At 58.9% G+C, this 22104-nt stretch overlaps 1 protein-coding gene across 1 annotated transcript in view; it reads right to left on the bottom strand.

The window, feature by feature from the left end:
* Positions 1-22104, bottom strand: part of DOCK4 (dedicator of cytokinesis 4) — a 275819-nt gene that overhangs the window by 5155 nt on the left and 248560 nt on the right. Inside the window, exons 40-51 of the mRNA XM_090287015.1 lie at positions 19862-20003; positions 18347-18513; positions 14270-14356; positions 8752-8928; positions 8129-8212; positions 5365-5484; positions 4962-5083; positions 4521-4641; positions 3580-3661; positions 3350-3459; positions 1952-2024; positions 228-341 (exon numbers count right to left, since the gene is read on the bottom strand). Of these exons, the coding sequence (XP_090143141.1) occupies positions 228-341; positions 1952-2024; positions 3350-3459; positions 3580-3661; positions 4521-4641; positions 4962-5083; positions 5365-5484; positions 8129-8212; positions 8752-8928; positions 14270-14356; positions 18347-18513; positions 19862-20003 (1399 nt within the window). The remainder of the gene's footprint in view (positions 1-227; positions 342-1951; positions 2025-3349; positions 3460-3579; positions 3662-4520; positions 4642-4961; positions 5084-5364; positions 5485-8128; positions 8213-8751; positions 8929-14269; positions 14357-18346; positions 18514-19861; positions 20004-22104) is intronic.

Genomic DNA, 22104 nt, shown 5'->3' with positions numbered 1-22104 from the left:
GGGCCCGGAGAACCCGTGGGGTTTATGAGGCCAGAGCCCTGTGTGAGCGCGTGACAGCAGCCTGGCGCAGAGAGAGAGAGAGAGAGAGAGAGAGAGAGACAGAGAGGGCGAGCGGCTGGGACGACGTGGGCAGCCAGGACGGCCTCCGCCTCCGAGGAACGCACAAGCGGGGACGGTCAGCGCAAGGTGTCCGCCCAAGGGGCCGTTCACGCTCGTCAGGTACCCACCGGTCTGCGAGGGCCTCGGGGGGACGGGCGGGGAGAGCAGCTTGCTGCCCCCCGTCGCGCTCCGGGCCTCCTTGCCGCTGTCCAGGCTCCAGCTGCTGGGGGTGGGGTTCACGGCTGGAAGGGGGAGGCATGTCTGAGGCACGCGGCCGCGCACACCCGGGCAGAAAACCACCGGGCCAGGAACAGAGCAGAGGCGCTCCTGAACGCTAACCCGTCACTCAGCGGCGCCCTCCCGGCGACAGCCGGTGTCCGCCCCGGGGTGCCAGGCCTGCCTGCCGCCCTCAGGCTCCCAGCACCCAGGGCTCTGCACGCGCAGTGGGGGGGGCCTTGCTGACAACCAGGGTGTGTTTCAATGCTAAATGGACGGAAGATGCTGTTCCCCGACAGTTTTAGAACCTGGTTTTCGGGGCGAATTTCTGGACACGTGGTCCCCAAAAGGAGACAGGCGATGACGAGCTAACGTTCCCACGCTGGGCGGGATGACGGGGAAGGAACAGCCACACTGCACGGCCTCGGGGGCCACCTCAGGCCCTCGTGCCTGAAAACAACGTGTGCGGCTGCAGCCCGTCCTGAAAAGGAACCAGAGTGGGGACATCAGCGTTCCTTTCCTGCCGTGTGCCTGCCGCGTGCCCCGGAAAGAGGCAGAAGCAGGGGACAGCCCCGTTAGGAGCGGCGGCCGGCCACAGGGTTATAAATAGCTGCTGGGCCGGGTGGGGGGGCTGGGGGGGGCTGGCAAAGCCAGGCTGCCTATTGGGGCGTGTGCCGCAGCTCCCCGTGCAGACAGTGCCACCCGGCGGCCATGTCCAGGATTTCAGCGTTTCGCCACAGGCACAGCGTTCACTTCCTGGGGTGAGATTACCTCCCACTCAAAAACACCGCTGCTCGGCTCCTTCTGAACCCCGAGATTCTCCAGACGGAGGTCAAGGCTTGACTGGGAACCTCAGAGCAAAGCCTGTGTTTTAAGCTAATGTGGGCTACGAGCTCTCTCGCTCTGATCTCCAAGGGAAGTTCTAATGTGAGTGGATTGGTCTCACGCAAATAGCCACAGTATAGTTCTTAATGAGGGCAATTCAAGTGCACTTGACGGGGACGTTTCATTAGGGACACCTGACGCATGGGCCGGTGGGACCACTGGGATCTGTGAGGCCTGAGCCGGACAGAGGCTGGTGGGTGACCGGTGTGCCCCCCCCCCCCCCGCCCCCGCAGGATGCCCTCTGCTGAGCTGCAGGGACTGACGCTGATAGGCTGTTCACGGCAATGCACGTGTGTGTTTCCCCTTGTCTGCGTGGCCTTGAGGTGGACACGCTCCATGATGCCCAGGATCGCACTTCCTAAGTCGTGTCTGAGGCCTTGCAAACAGATGAGCTGATGGAGGGAGTTGCTGAGGACCCGGGGGCCTGGGGACCCCCCTGTGCAGACCCAGAGCTGCAGCTGCACCCCCATCTGAGGAAGCCCCGGCGTGGCCCGGGTGACCCCAGGGACTGACCCCAGAAGCCGGTGCACAGAGGGGTCCCCACCCTCTCAGGTTCTGCTGGGAATCGATTCCACGAGAACACAGTTCACCGGCTGTGTCATGAGTGAGGGTCTCTGGTGAACTCCCGGAAGGGCAAGTCCGTGGGGACTGTCAAAGACCCGGAGGCGTGGCTGCCCTGCACACACGGGAGACTGAGGAAACAGAGACGGACACACCCTCCCCCCAGGGCGAGGAGGAGCCGCGTCCCTACCTTTCTCCGGGGCAGACAGATTCGGGTCACTGCGCGGCAAGGCCCCGTCTCCAATGTGATTGAACAGCAGCCTCTGGAAAGGTACAAGAATCTGTTTTTTACGGGGCCGTGTGTGGACGGGAGGCCCTCTAGAAAATGATGATCTCAGTACTGAAACTTTGTTCAAAATAACTTTTTTGTGGTATCTGATGCCTCTGGAAACAAATTAGATTGAAGGGAGAAACAGAAGAGCCTTAGATTTTGAGGAAGAAAAGAGTGTCTGAAAAATCTGTCTTAGAATTTAAATAAAAATGGTAAATGACTTTTCATAATAAAGTGTAAGGAAAAAATAAAGAGTAGTGGTTAGTCTGCCATGCAAACGGCATCTGAATACAAATAAGAATTAAAGGGACCTATTAGCTCCAACTCTCTAGGGAGGGGCCTGCCCATCCTGAACCCTGAATGGGGGGGAAACAGGAAGTGGGCAAGTCTACAACCTCTAAGCCAAAAACAAGCCCCCCACCGAGTCCACATGGTTGTGCCTCAGTATCAGAGGTTTCAGCAACATACACATCACTGCAGGTTTTACCCGGAGCAGGGAGCCGGCGGGGCTAACTAATGGGGGACGGCTTTCGAGTCCCCACGCGGGCCACAGGCTCTCCCAGAGCAGACAGGACAAACTGGGACGGGCCCCTTGCAACATCAGGGGACAAGGAAATACCACGAGTTAGCACCCAGAGGGCAGCGCTGCACAGACCAGGTGTCCCCGGGCTTCCGGGAAGCCCACGCCATCAGCGAAGGGAAACCAGCTGGGGGCCCCCCACCAGCTGTCACCCATTTCCAGTGCAGCCGGCCCTCTGCCAGGGCGATGCAGAAAAGCACAGCAGCTCCGAAAGGCAGAGCCCAGCCCTGGGCCGGCCCTCACTCCGACTCGGCGAGATCGCCCCCAATCCGAGTGCAGAAGACGCGAGGGCCCGTCCCCTGACTCCTGAGGGGCGTGGGGACAGCCCGAGGCCCACCGTTGTCCCCTGGTGCATTAAAGCAGGACAAAGACAAGCAGAAACGGCCCTGTGCTCCCGGATCCCCAAAAGGAAGGGACGGCCGCTCTCCAGAACGAGGCCCAGGCCAGAAGGAGGCTGCTGGGCGGACCGTGCTTGTGGGAGGAGTTCCCCAAAACCCTGCCGCACCCCGACCCACTCCTTCACTCACACGTCCCCCCGGTGGACGCGTAAGAGGCAGCAACAGCCCACGTGCCTGCCCCCGAAAACGGCTGGGATGGAAACTCCCAACAACGGGCACCGGCCGGAGGCGCCCTGCCTGCCAGCGGGCCCTGCTGCCCAGCCCTGCAGTGCTCCCGCGGGGACGGGGAAGGCCTGCAGATCACACTGTGTCCCGGGGTCCCCGCTCCCAGAGGGCTACCTGAGAGGGCTCCACCGGCGTTGGGTAGATGGCACTGCACGGTCTCTCCCGTGGGGACAGGCAAGCGTTTTCTCGGGAATGTTTGTGTTTGTCGGACAACAGAGGAGAAGCTGGAAGAGGGGGAGGGACGGACCGTCACTGCGGCCGGCCGGGCCTGTCTGCGGGGCAGAGCCGAGGGCTCCGCCGTGGCCGCAGGTCAGGGCACGGCGACCCCACGCCCCCGCACTGACCTCTGGCACTGGACGGAGCAGAACTGGTCACATTGGGCGAAGCCGAGTGGGTGGAACTCAAGCTGGAGGTAGACGGGCTTGGCTGGAAGGACAGGAAGCCACGGTCACGCACTCAACACAAACACGTTCAAAACAACGCCCCTGACACGGGCTTTTTTACTTTCAAATCAGCCAGCAAAAGGAAAGGAAAAGGGCCATTTACAAACAGAGAAAAAGCTCACTAACTCAGACTGGTGAGGTCTGTCTGAGTTCACCTGAGATTGCGGCCCCTGGCAGAGGGGGGCGCCCGTGCCGGCCAGCGAGGTCCTGTGTGTGTGGGCGTCCCTGGCTGGGCGTGGGCGCCGGTGAGGCCCCAGAGGGACAGAGGCCATGCCCCCCTTGTCTGGCCATACCTGTCAGGCCTCTTTTTCAAAGACAGCAGGGAGGAGAGCCCAGCTGTCTTACTGAGTTACTGTGAAGGCCATGTGAGCCATGCCTAAATGACACTTTTTGTTGCAAGAGTTACACTGACTCTAAAATCCCTAAAAACTATTTTTTCTTTGGCAGAAAAACCCTCTCTCTATTGCAGAAATTTTATGACATGTACCTAAGTGCAGAGACTTTATAATGGACCCTAAACCATGAATTCTTAAGGGAGAAAAAGCCACTTAAGAGAGGTAAGAGGCGGCTGTGTAGTGACACCAGGCCCGGTCTGAAAACCAAGTCAGGGGGGTCTCAGAGCGGCCCTGCCCCCGCCCTGGCTCGCTGTCGCCCGCACACATCTCCTTAGCGGTGGGCGGTCGGCGCTGTCCCTGCAGACTCAGACGCCAGCCCCAGCGCGTCAAGGTCTGCCCTCCGGCCTCACCCCCCTCGGCTCCGTCCCCCAGCACAGCCGTGCGATGGGACGGCTCCGACGGAGACAGAAAAGGCACGAGCCACCCGGGCGGGAGCCCCCCCAGCACCTGCATGTTGAAGACCTCGTCGGAGCTCTCCGACTGCCCCGTGATGTTGCTGACTTCCGCAGAGGCTTGCGAGGACAGCGACGAGGAGGAATAGCGGTTGACGGCCGGGTAGCTCAGCGGGCTGTTTCAGGGGAGGGAAAGGGTCGTTAGCCCCGTCTCTGAGTTGCACTTGATCTTGTGCCAGGTTGGTATAAAACAGCTAGAAAAGAAATATCCACCCCGCTGCGGCGGTGCCCGGGGCCCCCGCCCCTTCAAATGCCCGGCTCTACTTCTCCCGCCGCGGCTGGGCCGCCAGAGGCAGGCGTCTGCAGCTGCCTCGCAGGTTAATTATTTCATTAAGAAGTAGCAGAGGTGGCAAATGCTGCCATAAAGAAGGAGAGGATCCCTCCAGATCACGGTGCGGGGCTGCCACCTGGTGAGATCATTAAGAGGCCGACCTACCTGCGCCTGGGAATCCCCCGGGTGCCGTCTGGGCTCATCACCGCGGGGGCTGAGTTCCGGCACACGCGGGGGCTCCCGTTCGGAAAATGGACCGGGCTGGCTTGGATGCACGCAGACAGCTCCTACAGAGGCAGGGAGAGCCCCTCAGAAGAGCAATTGTGGGCGCAGAAGGGCTGAGGATGTTCCTACGGGAGCTACGCACGCTCGGCACACGCAATGCTGACCAAGGGCCATTAGGCACGTTTCGGTATCATTCAGCCTCCCTGCTCCCTTGTGCGTTTTCCCGGAAGCTGAGCGCGCCACAAAGGCCACACGAGCTCCACACGCAGGTAACACAGGAAGGTGGAGCAGCGCAGCCGCAGAGCCCGCAGACGTCCCCGGGGCCCCCCGCCGGCGCACGCACCTGTATCCCCAAGCTCGACTTCATCACGAAGAACTGGTCGGCCAGCTTCCTGTGAAGGGGTCGCATGTCTTGAGGGACGACCTTCTCGTGCACGGCCAGCCCGAACTCCAGGATCTGCGCCTTCACGACGACACGAGGGGAACATCGGTGACCACGGCACCGAGCACGGCCCCCACGCAGTCTGCGTACGTCACCGCTGACCCCTCTGACTCCAGCGACACAGGATCACTTCTAACTTCCCAGGGGAGGACGCGGACAGAAGCTGCCGCCCGGACGGAGACACAGACGGGAACCTGGACGGGGGCCTCTCTGCCTCCAAGGACTTGAAGCCCTGCTGCCCTGCGTCTCCTTCCCGTGGGTCTTAGATCGGCAACGACAACCTTCTAGGCAGTGACGGTCCCTTCGGGCCTTTCCTGCGCGTCCCCACATGGGACAGGGGCGGCTCCCTGTTAGTGGGGTTGGCGTGTCTCCCGGAGGGACCTCTTTTCTGGGGGGTTCCCCCTTTTCTGCGTTCCTCTTCTCTCTCCCATGGCTTCCTTTGGGCCCATTCATCCCTAACCCCTTCCAACCGTCAAGGAGGAAGGAAAATGCACAGGAATCCTAGGACAGGGCTACGCTCTGGTCTTCGTTACAAATAGTATTCTTGCTCACTCACAAGGCATCGAGCATCTGCCCCTAGTTTAAAATGAGGTTTCCTGCTGTGAGGACCCCGAAAGAGGAACGTAAGCCGCAGGTCCCCCTTGTCCAGCTGTCCAAGGCGCTCCCTGCAGTTGGGCTGAGCGGCAGCCTGTGCTCCGTGAAAGCTGTCAGAGCGTGAACGTCAGGCCTCCTTCCTTTGTAGCTGGTGGGGGTTCAGTATGGAAGGGTCCCCAGGACGGGCCCTGGTGGGATAGAGCCTCAGGCACCTTCCGAAGGGCCACCGTGGCCACTCCCAGCCACCACCAGCACTTTGGCCTAAAGCCAAAGACGCCCTGAAAGCGGCATCCAGGGCCCCTTGGGAGGGAGTCGTTTGCATGGGGTGCCTGTGTGAGGCCCGAGGGGCTGCTCTCTGGGATGAACAGGTTGGGGGAGGTGAGCCTCCGTGTGGGACCCTCCAGTCTCCACCGGTTCAAACACTTGCTGTCAGGCGGTGGTTGTGTTCCCACAAGCGGACTATGGCGCGGAAACGGGGAGTTGACTCGGGGTGGGGGGGGGGGTCCCCTGGTATCACTGCCGCCAGCCCCTGCGGCCCTGACGCCCTGAGCTGGGCTGGCCTGTGAGCCGTGTGGCCAGGACCCTGTCTCCTCCCCAGTTGCAGGAAGGGGGGCCGTCGGGGACCTCAGGCCTGGGGTCTCTGTGTCACCAGCAGTCCATGAAGGACCTGCATGCAAAGGTGTGTGTCATGGACCGCCCCTCCTGGGACACCATGGAGTCCACCAGACGGCTTATCTGAAGCAGCTCAGAGGTCCAGGGGGGGCCATGCCCGGCCACCCCACCCCTCCTCTGCGGCCCCACGAGCCGTGAGGTGACCCACCGAGGCACACACAAGAGCACAAGTGCTCCTAGCCGGGCTCTTCCACGAGGCCCCGTGATGGGGACCCGGCAGGATGGGGAGGAAATGCAGGGTCCCTGATTTCATGTCCCTTAAGAGGCTCCTTGGCCCTTTTAATTTTAATTCTGGGGAAAGAATTCAGCCGGACTGGCTACGGCAGGTGGGGCGAGGAGAGCCGCTCACCAGAAACTGTGCTCAGGTTAAAGCCACATTTTCAAACATGACGCACCCTGAAGCCGTTCCGTAACCCTGAGACTCGCGTGACCTCAGCGGCTCAGCGCCAGTGTCTCCATCACCCCGAGGGCCACATGGAGAACTTACCTTGTTCTCTGCGTCCCTGCAGGTCAGTTTCAGGCAACTCCTTTCTCTTTTCCAGATGCTGTAACTGACCCCTTCCAGCCCTTGACCCTGTCCACGGCCACTTCCCTGCACCCAGAACTGGACTGTAGGCAAAGCCCCCAGAGCATCAGATACAGACTAAACCCAGATACAAACGCATCATTTTCTATTCCAAAGGCCATGCTGTTTTCTGTTTGCTTGGTTATGAATGTGGTACATCAAGAGGGAAGACGCTCTGGTCCTGTCTGAGCACACACCTCCCACTTTATATGGGCATATATGTCTTTATTTCCTACCTAACCCCGTCCCGAGCATCCTGTCACGTAGCCCCAAGGTTTTCCAACCATCTCCAGGCCAAGAGCTGTCACACGGCCCGCTCCCGTCCTTTGTACTTGATGACACCAAACGCATGAAAATAAGCGGCCGCTCTGGAGTACAGAGCGACGAGGCTGGATCTCGTTTGTCCAGTCTGAAGGCTTCGTCTGCGATCACGGGGCTGTTTTTAAGCCAAGTCTGTTGACTGCCCACTTCCTTACTGTAACATTTAGGGAAGACTCCTTCGCGGAGTCATTTGTCTAGTCATTCATCGGGAGCCCCACATTTTGAGTGGAAACTCAGCATCAAGCTTACAGTAAGTCTTAAGGGCCAGAACATTTAAAGAATGTTCCAAGAGACTCGTGAAATTGTGTTTTCAGAGGCTCCTCACTCTTCCATTGATTTTTGCACCAAAGCGAGGGCAGACAGAGGAGGCACTAGCGTTTTGGAAGGCACCACGGGTGGGTCTGTAACCCTCGCCGGCTGCCAGGGCAGGAAGTCTGCACGCCCGTGGGGCTCTGGGGAAGCGGGCGCCGGTCCCCACACCCGTGGGAGCAGGTGACTGGCTCCTGCCTTTACCTGGTCAAGCATCAGCTCCCTCAGCCGTGCGATTTTCTCTCCGTCTTCAGGGTGACTCAGGATGTATTCTTTGACGAAGAAGGCCTGGCGAGGGGGAAACGGTGGGTTTACTTCAGGAGGCTTACCAAGGCCGTGAAGGCCGCCGTTGTTTTCACAAACTCGGCGTCTTCAAGGAAACGGCACCGCTGTGAGCCGCGTTTGGGTCGCAGACGGAGAGACGCCTAGCGTGGGCGGCTGGTTGGAACGGGAGTATCAGGCAGATCAGACATTGGGTAACTATTTTTAATAAAACCAACAGCACAGCCCGATGAATAAGCAGAACGGCATTACGGCGTTCTTACATAAACTGCCGCCCCTGACGATTCGGTATGGCCAGCGTGGTGGCCTCAGCATCCAAGCCGTTGTACCTTTCTGTTTAAAACTACGAAGGCCACTAAGCTGCCTGCTTAACCCCCTGAGTGCCATGCGTAATTTGAAACTTGGACCAACATGAGAAAAAGTTGTATCAGTACATGACCTGAGGTACAAACCAGAGAACAAAGCACGCACGCGCGTACGCACTCTGAAAGAAAGACCCTGAAACCCGAAGAAGCCACACCTGCCCAACGACGCCGAAGCCTCACCTCCTGATACCGGGAAACCCCGCCGTTCACCGCAGCATCGATCACCCCGTTCAGGCACATGGTCAGGGGGTTGATGTTCTGCATCTGCCGGGTCTGACACTGAGTGATCAGTGTCTTCAGCTGCTGGTTCTTATTCTCCAGCACTTCGATGGCATTCTCCAGAGGACTCACTTCCACCTGAGGAGCAGAGAAGCACAGACAGGGGCTGGATTTCGAGACACTCAGAAGACCAAGTGGATTATCCGGGTTCTGAATCATCTTCACCCACTCCCCAGCAATATCTGTACATGGGCCGTCCAGTGGACAGACAAGGATGCTCCTTTGTCGGGCCCAGAAAGGGATGGTGACGAGGGTCGTTGGATGTGCTGCGGTTTGGGTCACCGGGAATCATTAATTATCTATCAGCACTGCACCGATCAGTGTCGTCCTTAGGGAAAAAAAGTCACCTCGTGACTTCTGAAACCTTTCTTTCCTTCTGTCGGGCTAACTATTCTGGAGCCCGTTACTGCCGCCTTTCTAGACCCTTACTTAATGCGACGCACCGCAGGAGACCCAAAGATGCATTTACAGATCCTCTGATGCTGAGGAGCTTCCAGCCCCAGTGGGAGATGGGACGGGACCCATATGGACCACATATGCCCGTGCGCCGTCACCACAAGGCGGCACAGGACGGTCCTCAGCTGGGAGTTACAGGAAACCGGGAAAGTGTGTGCTCCGCGGGGCCTGTTTGTTGAAGGACAGCCAACTAGGATCATAATGACTGGAAACGCGAGGCTCTGAGGGCTACCCCATCGTGAAGACGGGGCGCGCGCCCTTCAGAGGCGCGGCGGGCGCTGGGCCCGGGACGGCCGTCGACCAGCCCCTCGCAGGGAAGATCGGCCGGGCTCTCCACGGCCGCGCGATTCGAGCTCACAACGAGCCCATTAACACGCTGGTCCTTCCAGTTACGGAAACTAACCAGAGTTTTCCAAGGTCACTGAGATCATTTTAAACCAACAGAAAGCACTGGAATAACTTGACTGTGTCAAAACTAAGGCTGCACATTCATCAAAAGACACCGTAGAGAGAAGGAAAGACAGGCCAGGAAGCGGAGGATGGTCCGCCAGAGGCGAGCCGGGGGAAGGGGATGGTCAATGGAATTAGGGCTCCCTCTGCGGGACGAAAACCGCGTGTGTTACAGCGTGCTGCATGCTGAAAAAGGGTGACGAGGGGAATGTGGGTGACGAGGGGAATGTTCTGTGTTTCTGAACAAAAGTTAAAACGACCAATTCATGCTCACCTTTGTACACTCCAATACCACTAATATAAAAAAAAAATCTTTAAGGTAAATAACATGAACACAGGCACAAGATAAACAACTTGGGAGATATTTCCCACATGTATTCCAGATGGGTTATTACTCTTCCTCCAATGCTAAAGAAAACCATGATCGGTGCCTTCCCAAAAGAAATGGGAAGAAGAGACAAGTACACAAAAACATGTACTCCCCACGAGCATTCCACAAATGCCCCCCAAAATCAACCCTAGTAGGATCAGATTTGGTCTGTCACTTGGAAGACTGAAACGACATACGACGCCCGTGTTGGAGAGCATGCTGGGGACATGGGTGTTCCCAAGAATAGATACCCCTCCAGACAGGGCGCAAACTAATACATGCGACAGCTGCTCTGTGACTCAAAGGTTAAACTGTGTGCCCTCTGACAGATCGGTTCACTTCCAGGGAACTCCTTCTAAGGAAACAAAGAAGTGTACAAAGAATAATGTGTAAAAAGTATTCATCTAGGCCCCGGACTGTGACCTTGAAATACTGTTTCCCGCTGAAACGAATCAGGGCTCCTGGGAGAGTGGTTGCATCGGGTCGGGGGCAGGAGATGGACAGGCGAGCCTGGTCCTCCACCTCGTCATTCCAGGACACGAGGAGGCAGCTGGGAAGGAGGCGTTAAATGCAGCAGCTGGCCCGGGACCCATTCGCTCTCCGTACAGGAGAGGAGGACCTGGGGAACCGCAGAGAAGGCCACACACCTGGTCTCACGGACAGAGCTTCAAGGCGACAGGCTGAGACTTCCTGCCGGCAGGAGGAGATGCTCTCTGGCTGCCCCGCCGGGAAGTCCCCAGCTAACGGTTGTTACGGTCAATAAACCCGGGATCCAGGAGGCAGGAGGCCCTAGACAGTGTCCTAGGGCAGCTTCACAAGCCTCTGAATGTTTCATAATTTCAATGTGCTCCCTGTAGGAGGAGCCCCGTGAGCTCTGCTTAGGGACTCCTGTGTATGGTTCCCAATTATCAGTGCTGATGTGGGAAAGGGCCCGGAGGACGAGGCCTGAGGTCTCAGATGTTTCCCGGCTTCATCTGAGCCTCACGATTGCCTTCAAGTTTGGGGACAAAGAGGGGCGCTGTCATAAATCCTATGGAAAATGACCTCACAGGGGGATCCTATCACAAATTCCTCACTGAGAGACTTATCTCTGCCTGAAGCCGGCCCTGGCCATTGTTTCTGTGCTTCTGGGTTAACATGCCTTTGCCCCTAGGGAGCTAAGCACCGGCCTAGAGGCCTTACCTGTAATCTGCTCCCCACCTCGCCTCCTCCCGCCTTCCTCCCGCCTCCCAGTCTCCCCTCCTTCGTTCCCAAAGCACAAAACTAACTGCAGACTGTGGTGCTGGGAAGCATTTTTCCTAAGTCGGTGGCGATCTTGCTTCCAGGCATATCCTCTGTTTGCCTCAAACGCTCATCAGCTCATTAAAATTTTGTGCAGGTTTGGATGTTCTTAGGTCGACAAGTTACTAGTAAAGCTTGATGCTGGTTCCCCTGTCTGAGCTGACAATCTGGTCCTCTGTCGGCTCAGAAACACACTGTCAAAGAGACCCAGGAGCTAATTTGCAGAGGCTCCCAATGGGCAGAGTGGAACAGCCAGCACATGAGTAAGAGCAGTAACTGCGGGGGGCTGAAACAAAACAATCACGTTTAAATCCCCGGGGGACTCTGGATGCCACAAACAAAACCAGCCACACAAACCCCTCCAGGCAATTCTTACTTGGAAACTGGTAAGTAAAGGGAAGGAACAGAGATGCATCCTTCCCTTCCTGCCCCTCAGGGAGGGGAGGGGACTGTCTCTTTGCAGAAGTATTCCCAAGAATAAACAAAGGAGGGAGGGAACACCACCCATTTGTAATCCCTAACAGCTGAATCTCAGTGGTTGCCCACATACCCCCCAAAGAGACAGCCAGACACGAAGAACCTAGCCCAGGAAGTAGTCTTGCAACAAAAATAATAAAAAAAAACAAAAACAAACAACAGAATGACAATATCTCATCAAGCTGTTATAACTAACTGCCAATTTACAGAAACAGAAGCACAAAGAAACACGTTCAATTACTGCAGGGTCCTCAGCGGGCCACACCCGGACGGACGGAAGGAAACGGTCAGGGATTAACTGCCTGGTTTCTTCAGCAGCAGAAACACTGCGAGGGGACAGGAGTGATCCCAAGGGGCTGTGGGCCCAGAGAGACTCGGGAGACTCTCAACCAAGGGCGACGGCCAGGTCTTACGCAGTTGCGAACGGCACTGCCCAAGGCCAGCAGGCCAAAGCCCGTAACACGGACAGACTCCTGGTGGCGTGGGAATGAGCGGGACGGGACGTTTATGACCGAGGAGTGACCGTTCATAGTCTCAGTGGGATCCCGGATGCTGCCCTGCTTATGCTTCTTTCGTTAACAGACACGTGAAACGTGTACAGACCGCGTGACGCGGGGCCTGGGGTCTCCTTTAAGGCGTCCAGCGTGGAAGAGAAAGGGCGCAGGTGCAGGCGAAGCGACCCCGGCCCGCGGAGAGCTGCTGGAGTGAAGGGGCGGGTCAGACAGGCTCCCTCTGCATCTTCTGCCCTTTCCGAGAAGCTACCGCAGGCGCCGGCGGAGCCCGGGCACGAGAGGGCACCAGCAGCGGGGCTGGCCAAGAGCCGCAACGATTTTCAAACTAGAGCCGCGTGATTTTCTCTTCAAGTGGGGTTTCCTTCTAATTTCTCCCAGAGAAACGTCCACGTGGGAGAGAATCATCACTCAGGTGCCCTGCGCACACGCCCCACTGGGGATCGAACCCGCAACCTTCTGGTGTACGGGACGGTGCTCCAGCCAGCGGAGCCCTGGCCAGGGCTGGCCTTCTGGTGGGCCTACTGTGAGGTGCGGGAGTGTTCCCCTTCTCGTTAGCTGGGGTTTAAAATTATGTATACATTCTATCTTACAGGTTTTTCATCTTGTGTAAAATGTAAAAATAAGCTTACTTTGTAATCAGAAAAACACAGATTCTGTTTTGAAAACAGAAAACAAAAACAATTGCTGAGCAAACGGCAGAGGGGCCCCCTGACTCATCAGTGCTCAGATGACGAAGACCATTCCCGTGGGCGCGGCCCCAGCCACTCGGGAGCACGCAGCACAGAGGCCGGCCAGTGCTCCCACAGAGAGCCCCAGGGCGCCTGCCCCCCACCCTGGGCCCCTGGCCTCGGGCCCTACAGGAGTACGGCCGCCCTGGATTTGTTTAGGAAGCCCTGTGCGTTTTCTGCCGCTGCACAATGACAGTGCCTCTCGGTGCTCGGCCTGCTGGCCTTGATGAGCTGGGGGAGGTGTCCGCTCTTAGATTCCAGTCAGGACAAGCCTTCTCCAAAGACAGCGGGGCAGGAGCTGCCCCCACTTGCCTATCGGCGGCGTGGGCTTGCTCGCTAGGGTGGTGGAATTCCCACAGTTGGCCCGTCCTCCCCCGGCTGGAGGGCTGTGGTGCCCGCAGGCTGGCCTCGGCCCTGGTGACGTGCCGGGAGGGAGACAGCCGGGCAGCTGTCAGCCCGAGGGGCCCGGATGGCAGCGCCGTCCGCAACTGCTCTCCCCGTCCCCACGCAGGGACCAGAGCTGGCGGCATGTCTTCCGCCCCGAGAGCTCACATGTTCTGTAACGACACCCCCTGAGCTCCAGCTGGAGCCCCTGCAGGTCCCCTGGTGGGACTGCACCCCAGCAGCATCCTGTCCCTGCGACCTTGACCGCGCAGACCTACTGTGCGTCTGACCCTGTGCTGGGCCTTCACGCGAGCCTTCTTGTCCCTACAAAGAAACTGAGGCTGGAAGAGATGAACCCACTGGCTTTGGAGTCAGAAAAACCTGGGTTCAAGCCTGTCCTTCCTCAATGTCATGCTGTGGGACCCCGGGCAGGAGCCTTTACAACATGCGGCAGTGGGGGGGCGGGGGGGGGGGGCGGGGTGCACAGCACCTAGCTGGGACTCGGTGACTCACAAGACCCTGCAGTGACCCTCCCGGGCTGGCCCGGCACACGGCGGTCCCTGACGGGGCACAGCTGCAGCGGGGCTGGGGGCCGGGGGCCGACGCAGGAATGTTCTCCTTCAAGCCCTGCTCACGGGGGTCAGCATCACCCCGGGGGCTGTGGGGGGCTGGGAGCCACAGCAGAGGCCAGGGGCCAAGGGCAGGACCGCAGGGGAGGCGAGGGGAGACGGGCGAGTGTCGGGACGGGCCCAGGGCCTTACCACTTCACGCCTGTCCACCTCGAACCAGCGGGAGATGCCGGGCAGGCTCTGCACCAGGAACAGCGACGTCCTCTCCACCCAGAGGCTCTAGGAGACACAGAGCCCGTCAGTCCCGGCCCCTTGGGACAGATCCGCTGCTCTGGGGCCAGCGGCTGCTTACTTCCCCCAGCCGTCTCGGGGGGCCCTCGCGGCGCCCGGGGGTGGCGGGCCCTTCATGCCCCTGAGCCATCACAGTCAGTGACGTGACGCTGGACCGCCTGTGACCAGCGCCACTGCGTTTGGCCAGGCACACTCTTCCGTGCGGCATAAAGGATCTCTCACGTCAACAGCAAACTTGAAAATGTGAACAGGGGCCGTGGCGTTGTCTCTGCTGTTTCTCTGACATTCTAACGGACCCCTCTTTGCTGCGCAGGGCCCAGCCATCTTGTCTGGGAGGGGACCCGCGCCGGCTCCTCCGCACGGGGCTGAGTCCCAGCACCGAGGGGGGCCAGGGCGCAGGAGCCCGTGGCTGCGTCTGAGACCCCCGGAGGCTCCCCGTTGAGCCAGCCCCACCCCCCGCCCCCCGCCGGAACCTGGGGCTTCTCCCGGCTCTGTCCACACAGCCGGGGCTCCTGGGCCGCCGGAGCTGCTGTCGCCAGGCAGGGCCGCGCTTCGGACCCAGCGTCCCCAGGACACACGAGCCCACGGCTGCCTTTGGTAGGAGCTGAGGTACCTCATGCCTTCTTCTTATTTAAACATGGTCCATTCCCGGGAGGATAATAAACTTTGTAACGTTCCCGAAATAGTGCCATTTACCCAACAGCAATTTAAAAAAAGAAGGAAGGAGAAGGAAGGAGCCAGCCAAGGTGTGCTGACAGGAGCAGGGCGGAGCCCCTGGGGCGGGAGCTGGATGCGTCCGGGAGGTGACAGGAGACCAGCGGATAGGGCTGAGGACATGGGAAGGGGCCGCTCCGGGTGGGGAGGGCAGCCCTTCTCGGAGGAGAGGGAGTAGGTGGGAGTCTGCTGGGTGGGGGAGGGGGGCGCAGATGGGGGCAGCAGGCACAGAGACGGGGCTGGGGAAAGGTGGGGCAAGACCTGCAGAGAGAAGCAGGGGGCTGCAGAGAGAAGCGGGGAGTTGTACAGAGAAGTGGGGGGCTGCAGAGAGAAGAAGGGCGCTGAAGAGAGAAGCAGTGGGCTGCAGAGAGAAGCAGTGGGCTGCAGAGAGAAGCGGGGGGCTGCAGAGAGAAGAGGGGAGCTGCTGAGAGAAGCAGTGGGCTGCAGAGAGAAGCGGGGGGCTGCAGAGAGAAGCGGGGGCTGCAGAGAGAAGCGGGGGGCTGCAGAGAGAAGCGGGGGCTGCAGAGAGAAGCGGGGGGCTGCAGAGAGAAGCGGGGGGCTGCAGAGAGAAGCGGGGGGCTGCAGAGAGAAGCGGGGGGCTGCAGAGAGAAGCAGTGGGCTGCAGAGAGAAGCAGGGGGCTGTGGAGAGAAGCGGGAGGCTGCAGAGAGAAGCGGGGAGCTGCACAGAGAAGCGGGGGACTGCAGAGAGAAGCGGGGGTGGCAGAGAGAAGCGGGGAGCTGCACAGAGAAGCGGGGGGCTGCAGAGAGCAGTGGGCTGCAGAGAGCAGTGGGCTGCAGAGAGAAATGGGGAGCTGCACAGAGAAGCGGGGGGCTGCAGAGAGAAGCGGTGGGCTGCAGAGAGAAGCGGGGGCTGCAGAGAGAAGAGGGGGCTGAAGAGAGAAGCGGGGGTGGCAGAGAGAAGCGGGGGGCTATAGAGAGAAGCGGGGGCTGCAGAGAGAAGCGGGGGGCTGTAGAGAGAAGCGGGAGGCTGCAGAGAGAAGCGGGGAGCTGCACAGAGAAGCGGGAGCTGCACAGAGAAGCGGGGGACTGCAGAGAGAAGCGGGGGTGGCAGAGAGAAGCGGGGAGCTGCACAGAGAAGCGGGGGGCTGCAGAGAGAAGCAGTGGGCTGCAGAGAGCAGTGGGCTGCAGAGAGAAATGGGGAGCTGCACAGAGAAGCGGGGGGCTGCAGAGAGAAGCGGTGGGCTGCAGAGAGAAGCGGGGGGCTGCAGAGAGAAGAGGGGGCTGAAGAGAGAAGCGGGGGCTGCAGAGAGAAGCGGGGGGCTGCAGAGAAAAGCGGGGGCTACAGAGAGAAGCGGGGGGCTGCAGAGAGAAGCGGGGGCTGCAGAGAAAAGCGGGGGACTGCAGAGAGAAGCGGGAGGCTGCAGAGAGAAGCAGTGGGCTGCAGAGAGAAGCGGGGGCTGCAGAGAAAAGCAGGGGCTGCAGAGAGAAGAAGGGTGCTGAAGAGAGAAGCGGAGGGCTGCAGAGAGCAGTGGGCTGCAGAGAGAAGTGGGGGCTGCAGAGAGAAGCGGGGGGCTGCAGAGAGAAGCGGGGGCTGCAGAGAGAAGCGGGGAGCTGCACAGAGAAGCGGGCGGCTGCAGAGAGAAGCGGGGGCTGCAGAGAGAAGCGGGGGCTGCAGAGAGAAGCAGTGGGCTGCAGAGAGAAGCGGGGGGCTGCAGAGAGAAGCGGGGGGCTGCAGAGAGAAGCGGGGGACTGCAGAGAGAAGTAGGGGGCTGCAGAGAGAAGCGGGGGGCTGCAGAGAGAAGCGGGGGCTGCAGAGAGAAGCGGGGGACTGCAGAGAGAAGTAGGGGGCTGCAGAGAGAAGCGGGGGGCTGCAGAGAGAAGCGGGGTCTGCAGAGAGAAGCGGGGGGCTGCAGAGAGAAGCGAGGGCTGCAGAGAGAAGCGGGGGGCTGCAGAGAGAAGCGGGGGCTGCAGAGAGAAGCGGGGGACTGCAGAGAGAAGTAGGGGGCTACAGAGAGAAGTGGGGGGCTGCAGAGAGAAGCGGGGGGCTGCAGAGAGAAGCGGGGGCTGCAGAAAGAAGCAGAGGGCTGTAGAGAGAAGCGGGGGCTGCAGAGAGAAGCGACGGGCGGCAGAAGGGGCCGTCTAGGGCTGGGTCTCCCAGGAAAGTGAACGGGACTCCAAGTCAATGGCCTGGCTGAAGTGGAGTTTGACTCTCTTCACTGGAAGCCTCTGCCATGGAAACTACCTCATACACTCACAGTCTTTAAGCGGTTTTGGAGGCCAAACAGGAAAATAGAAGTGTCCCAAAGAACTAGACAATCATCACAGGTCTCTTCAGTGACACCCCAGAGCCTTCCCCAAAGGTCTCCCAGCCTTGATATATTTAACCGGTCCACTCCCCGGCCCCTCACAGCCCTGCAGCAGCATCCCAGACCGCTCCCCGTCGCTGGGCTGTGACTAAGTCCTGGGTTCCTGCTCTGAGTGCTGGGAAGTGACATCTAGGCAGAGGTGCCGAGGACAATCGTTAGCACAGGGCCAGGCTTCAGCGCAGGGACGACTCTGTGCTGAAGCAGCTAACCGAGGAGCCCGCGACCCACCGGCTTTGCATTCTTTGTTCCTAGTGGGGAATGCAGACTGTCCGGGGGTCTGCCTGGTCTCGCTACGTCCCTGCTGTCAAGGTTACGGAAGAGCAGGTTATAGTTTCTCTGCAACGGCCGTGCCCCTCACCCCCGCGGGGCTCTGAGAGGCCATCGCCCTGCCTGGCTGAGCGAGCCGTCACTCTGCAGTCACCCCGGAACTCCCGAGAACACAGATTACAACACGTGCAGAGGGTCCGCGGGGTGCTCTTCGTCTGGGCCCCCTCAGAAACCCTGGTTACGTGCGGCTCTGGCAGGGGAGAGCGCAGAAGACAGCGCCAGCAGCCTCTGCCCAGAACCCCTCCCACGAAGCACCCTCACTCTTCGCCCCCCGCTGCACCCGGGAAGCCGCGCCCTGGGCCTCCCATAGTGGGCTCAGTGCAAGTGAGGGGACAGACTCAACCAGGAGGCCTCGGAGACTGAGGGCCACTGGCATCAGAACCGTCCCAGGAAGTGACGGGAGGACCGGCTCCCAGACGCCCTGAGTTAGAATTCCTGGCTGGGGGATGAGAAATCATCTCGGGTAGAAGCAGTGCCGTCGCCCCGGTACTCGGCCAAGTCTGACAACCGCCAGACTCCATGATTTCTGGCCCCTTCCGCTCTGTCCCCTGACTGCGGCCTGAGCCCTCGGCGCTTACAGCACGGGGTGGGGAGGACGGCCCGGCGATACCTTGAACTCGTTCTCCTTGTCTTTGGTGCCTCTGTGAAATGGCCTGTCGTAGCGGAACTTCCAGATGTGATTCACTCTGTAGAAGCTTTTGATGTTGTCCGGAACGCCCTCTCTCTGCAGCACCTCCTGGCTCTCCGGGATGGGGGTCACGGCATAGATCTGCAGGTCTGGGGGTCGGGGGTCAAGGAGAAACCCGGCAGGGCAAACGCCACACGAGTCTGGCCAGGGCAGGGCCACGTGAGTCAGAGAAAAGGGGCTGGGCTACAATCTGGTCATTGTCCCCCTCTGGCTCCAAGTAATTTAAAACATTCCCAAGACAGTGCCCCGAACTCTGGTCATACCAATCACTTCTCCAGCAACAGGCCCTGAGTTAGTTCTAGGCAGGTGATTCTAAAAATGTTATCAGTTTAAAATTTCCATGACCCATGAATTTATCACTGATTTTGCGGGGGCAGTGAGCGGGGCGGTGGGCAGGAACTGTTTGGCTGTTCGGTACCCAGGATTGTATAGTTCTGACCCCTCTGTCTTCAGCCACCGCAGGAGATGCGCTTGTCTTTAGTCCCCTCCTGGCCCCTTTAACACGCACCTGTTCAGTAATGCATCAGTACGCATGCAGCCGGGACCGAAGACACTAGCGGCCCTGGCGGCGACCTACGTCTTCCTGCGTGAGGCCCCATGCTGCAGCCTTCCCTCGTTTGTGGTCCCCACTCCCCCGAATCTTGTACTGAGATGCAGAGGTTTAGTTGCAGCTGCTATTTCAAAAATTACAGATGTAACTGTACCTTTTCCTCCTCTTCTCATTCCAAGAAGGACAGCAAAGGATTTTTCTCTCTACAATAATTACTTGCCTCTGAGGCCTGTTAGGCTCCACTTTGAAATGGTAACCCTAACAAGCAGGGGCCCTTTTGGGTCTCCTTTAAGCTCCCCAGTGTCAGGAAGAAGGGGAGGGCCTCAGAAAGTCACGGCTGGGGGAATTCCCCTGGTCTCCAAGGCCGATGTGATTTCGGTCACGTTGTTCGTGTTTGGGCCACGGGAGTACCAATCACAGAGCAACGACACAGGCTGGCCAGGCTGCTGTGGCCAAGAGCCCCCAAAGATACTGGGGGGCCTCTTTTCCTCCCTTCCCCCTTCTGGAATAAAAACGTCTAGGGGAAGGGGGTGAATGATACGTTCCAGTAAACAGAAGGCTACTCTGTCCTTGAACTAAAGCCATTTACACAGAGTATGCCGGAAGAAAACGATTCTAAGGGAAATCACTAAAAAGAGCTTTAAAAGCAGAGCTGAAGAGACAGAAAAAGTGTTAATTAAATGGAAGAGAAGGAAACAATCGTCAAGAGATTTCTTTTCCGCTGACGTCACGGTCGTAAATAGAACGGGTCTGCTCAGAAGGAGCTGAAAGGCAGGGAGCTGACGGGGAGAGGGAGAAGAGACCCTGGCCCCGCTCGGGGCCGCTGGGGACAGCCTGGCGGGTCCCACCCCCGCCCCGCATCTGCGGGGCCGCGCCCGGGCGGATACACTGAGCCTCGGCCTGGAAGACCGTCTCGTCGGGCGGGTTGGCGTGCTGCATGGCGATGGCCTGCGGGAACTCGGTCAGCATGCGCTGCTGGAAGGCCTCCAGCCGCTCGTAGTCATGGCCGCGGCACACGAACTCCTTGTTCTGCGCGGAGGGAAAACCAACAAGCTGGGCCGGCGCCCGCAACGGGAACCGCCTCGTGGGGGCCGGGAGCGGGGAGGGGCTGGGTGAGAACGGGGAAGCAACTAAGCAGAAAAATATACATAATAATCAAACCACAAAGACACAGGCCACAGGGTGGTGACGACCAGCGGGCAGGGGGAGGGGGAGGGGGAGGGGGAAGAGGGGGAAGGGGGTAAATGGAGGCGGGAGGAGACCTGACTCGGGGAGCTGGGCACACAGGACAGGTGCTGTGTTGCAGAATCATATACACGCCTGGACCCGACGCAATTTTGTTAACCAGGGTCACCCAACACAGCCAATAAGAACGAAAACCAGCCAGGGCTCTGTGAGCGAGCACCCGGCGCGCCGGCGGCAGCACCCCCCCCCCCCCCACGCCTGACAAACGTGCCCAGACACAAGAAACGCAGGGCGGGGGTCCTGAGCTGGACGCGCGGGGGCTTCTCATAAAACCCAGCAGCACGCCTCCCCCTCCCCCACTCACCTGCACGAAGCTGCAAAGGGGGTCCTGGCTTCTCAAAACAAAGCAACTGCCCCCTCCCCACCTTCCCAAGCACAAGGGGTAGAGATTCGTTGTTTGAGCTGGACATCAGACGTCCGTGGAGAAACCCACAATGCGGAGGAAAGAAATAAACGCAGCCTCTAGCAATGCCTGTCAGTGCATTCCCTGAGCGGAGGCTGCAGGGCTCAGGCACCGCTTCCTGCGCTAGATCCTTCCAGAGAGGCAGCCTGAGGCGTCTGAGTTCCCGCCCCGCGCAGCTAAGGCTTAGGGTGCTGGGGGGCCTGCCCGCTGCTGGACACCTTTCTGTGTGCTTTCTGGTTTGTTTGACAGTCGAGCTAAGACTCCTGTGGGTCAGGACCGTCCAGCACCAGGTAAGAGGGAAGGTTATCCTAGAGGAGGACTAGGCAGCTGGAAAGGGGGGCAGGTTGCCAAGAGCGCCTCCCTGCCTGGGTTAGCTCGGGGGGACTTTGACCGCTGAGCAGTCACCGACCCGGCACTCTGCGCAGGTCTTATTTAACCCGAAAAAGGACATGCAGACGTATGGGAGGGAAAATCTGAATAGCGCAGGGCATGCAAGGAGAAGTAGCTGTCCTGTCCCTCCCTCCCGCCTCTGACCTCAGTCACTCCCCCAGAGAAACCCCCCTACAGAGACGGCACACGCATAAAACACACCAGTGAGCCAAGAACAGCCCGGAATCCAGCCCCCGTGACTCCGAAGGGCGCAGTGCCCTCTGGGAACCGGTAGAGGGCAACCCTTCCCTTTCATTTGGAAAGAAATGCCATTTCTTCCAGAAAAGCTGCTTTTTTAAAAGCCTGATGTTGGAGAGAGTGGTTTATTCTACTTGCCTTTATAACAAAGTTTATTTTATGAAATGCTAAATTCCCTTTAAAATTATGGGTCTTCAACAACTTTGGTTCTTTTCCTTAACTTTATATTTTAATTAACATTAACTGCATATGCTGGATAAGCATCTAGGGCACCTTACAGAAGAACACTCGATAGCTTAACCTGGAACTTGATCGGAACAAATTATGACTTCTGTGAGCCCCTTCCTCCATGAAAATATTAGCGATCATCGTGTGTGACTGCTTCGGTATAAAGACATATGTGCGTATATCAACAGTAACGGATGTGTAACGCCATAGAATATGTAACAAGTTTTTAAATTTAAAAGTTCACTTTTTTCTTACAATTTTTTTAAAAGAAATTAAGACAGATTTGCAGGCCATTTAAAAACATGAAGGTCTCTAACCACTCCCTGCTGTGCTTCATGGATCAGTCAGCCCCGAGTACAACATGGAAGGAAATGTAACCTTTTACTCAGCATGATTCTGAGTCAACAGGAGGCAGGTCTGCTGCAGCTGGGTCCTGCGTGAACCATCCCACGGGGTCTCCGAGGGGGTCCCGGGACCCAGTGCCGCTCGCGGCTCTAGACTGCCCGTCAGTCCGTTCTGACCTGGTCCGGGCCAGGCGTGGGGCCCAGGGGCTTGCGGACCCCAGCCCAGGCCTCCAGCAGGCCCACGCCCCCCCAGACCCAGCCTTGCCCGGTCTGCCACGCGCTG

The sequence above is a fragment of the Furipterus horrens genome, unplaced genomic scaffold (genome assembly GCF_987537825.1).
Source record: "Furipterus horrens unplaced genomic scaffold, mFurHor1.1.pri manual_scaffold_9, whole genome shotgun sequence".
NCBI lineage: Eukaryota > Metazoa > Chordata > Mammalia > Chiroptera > Furipteridae > Furipterus > Furipterus horrens.
The sequence above is the reverse complement of the archived record's forward strand: the minus strand, read 5'-3'. Positions and strand labels throughout refer to the sequence as shown.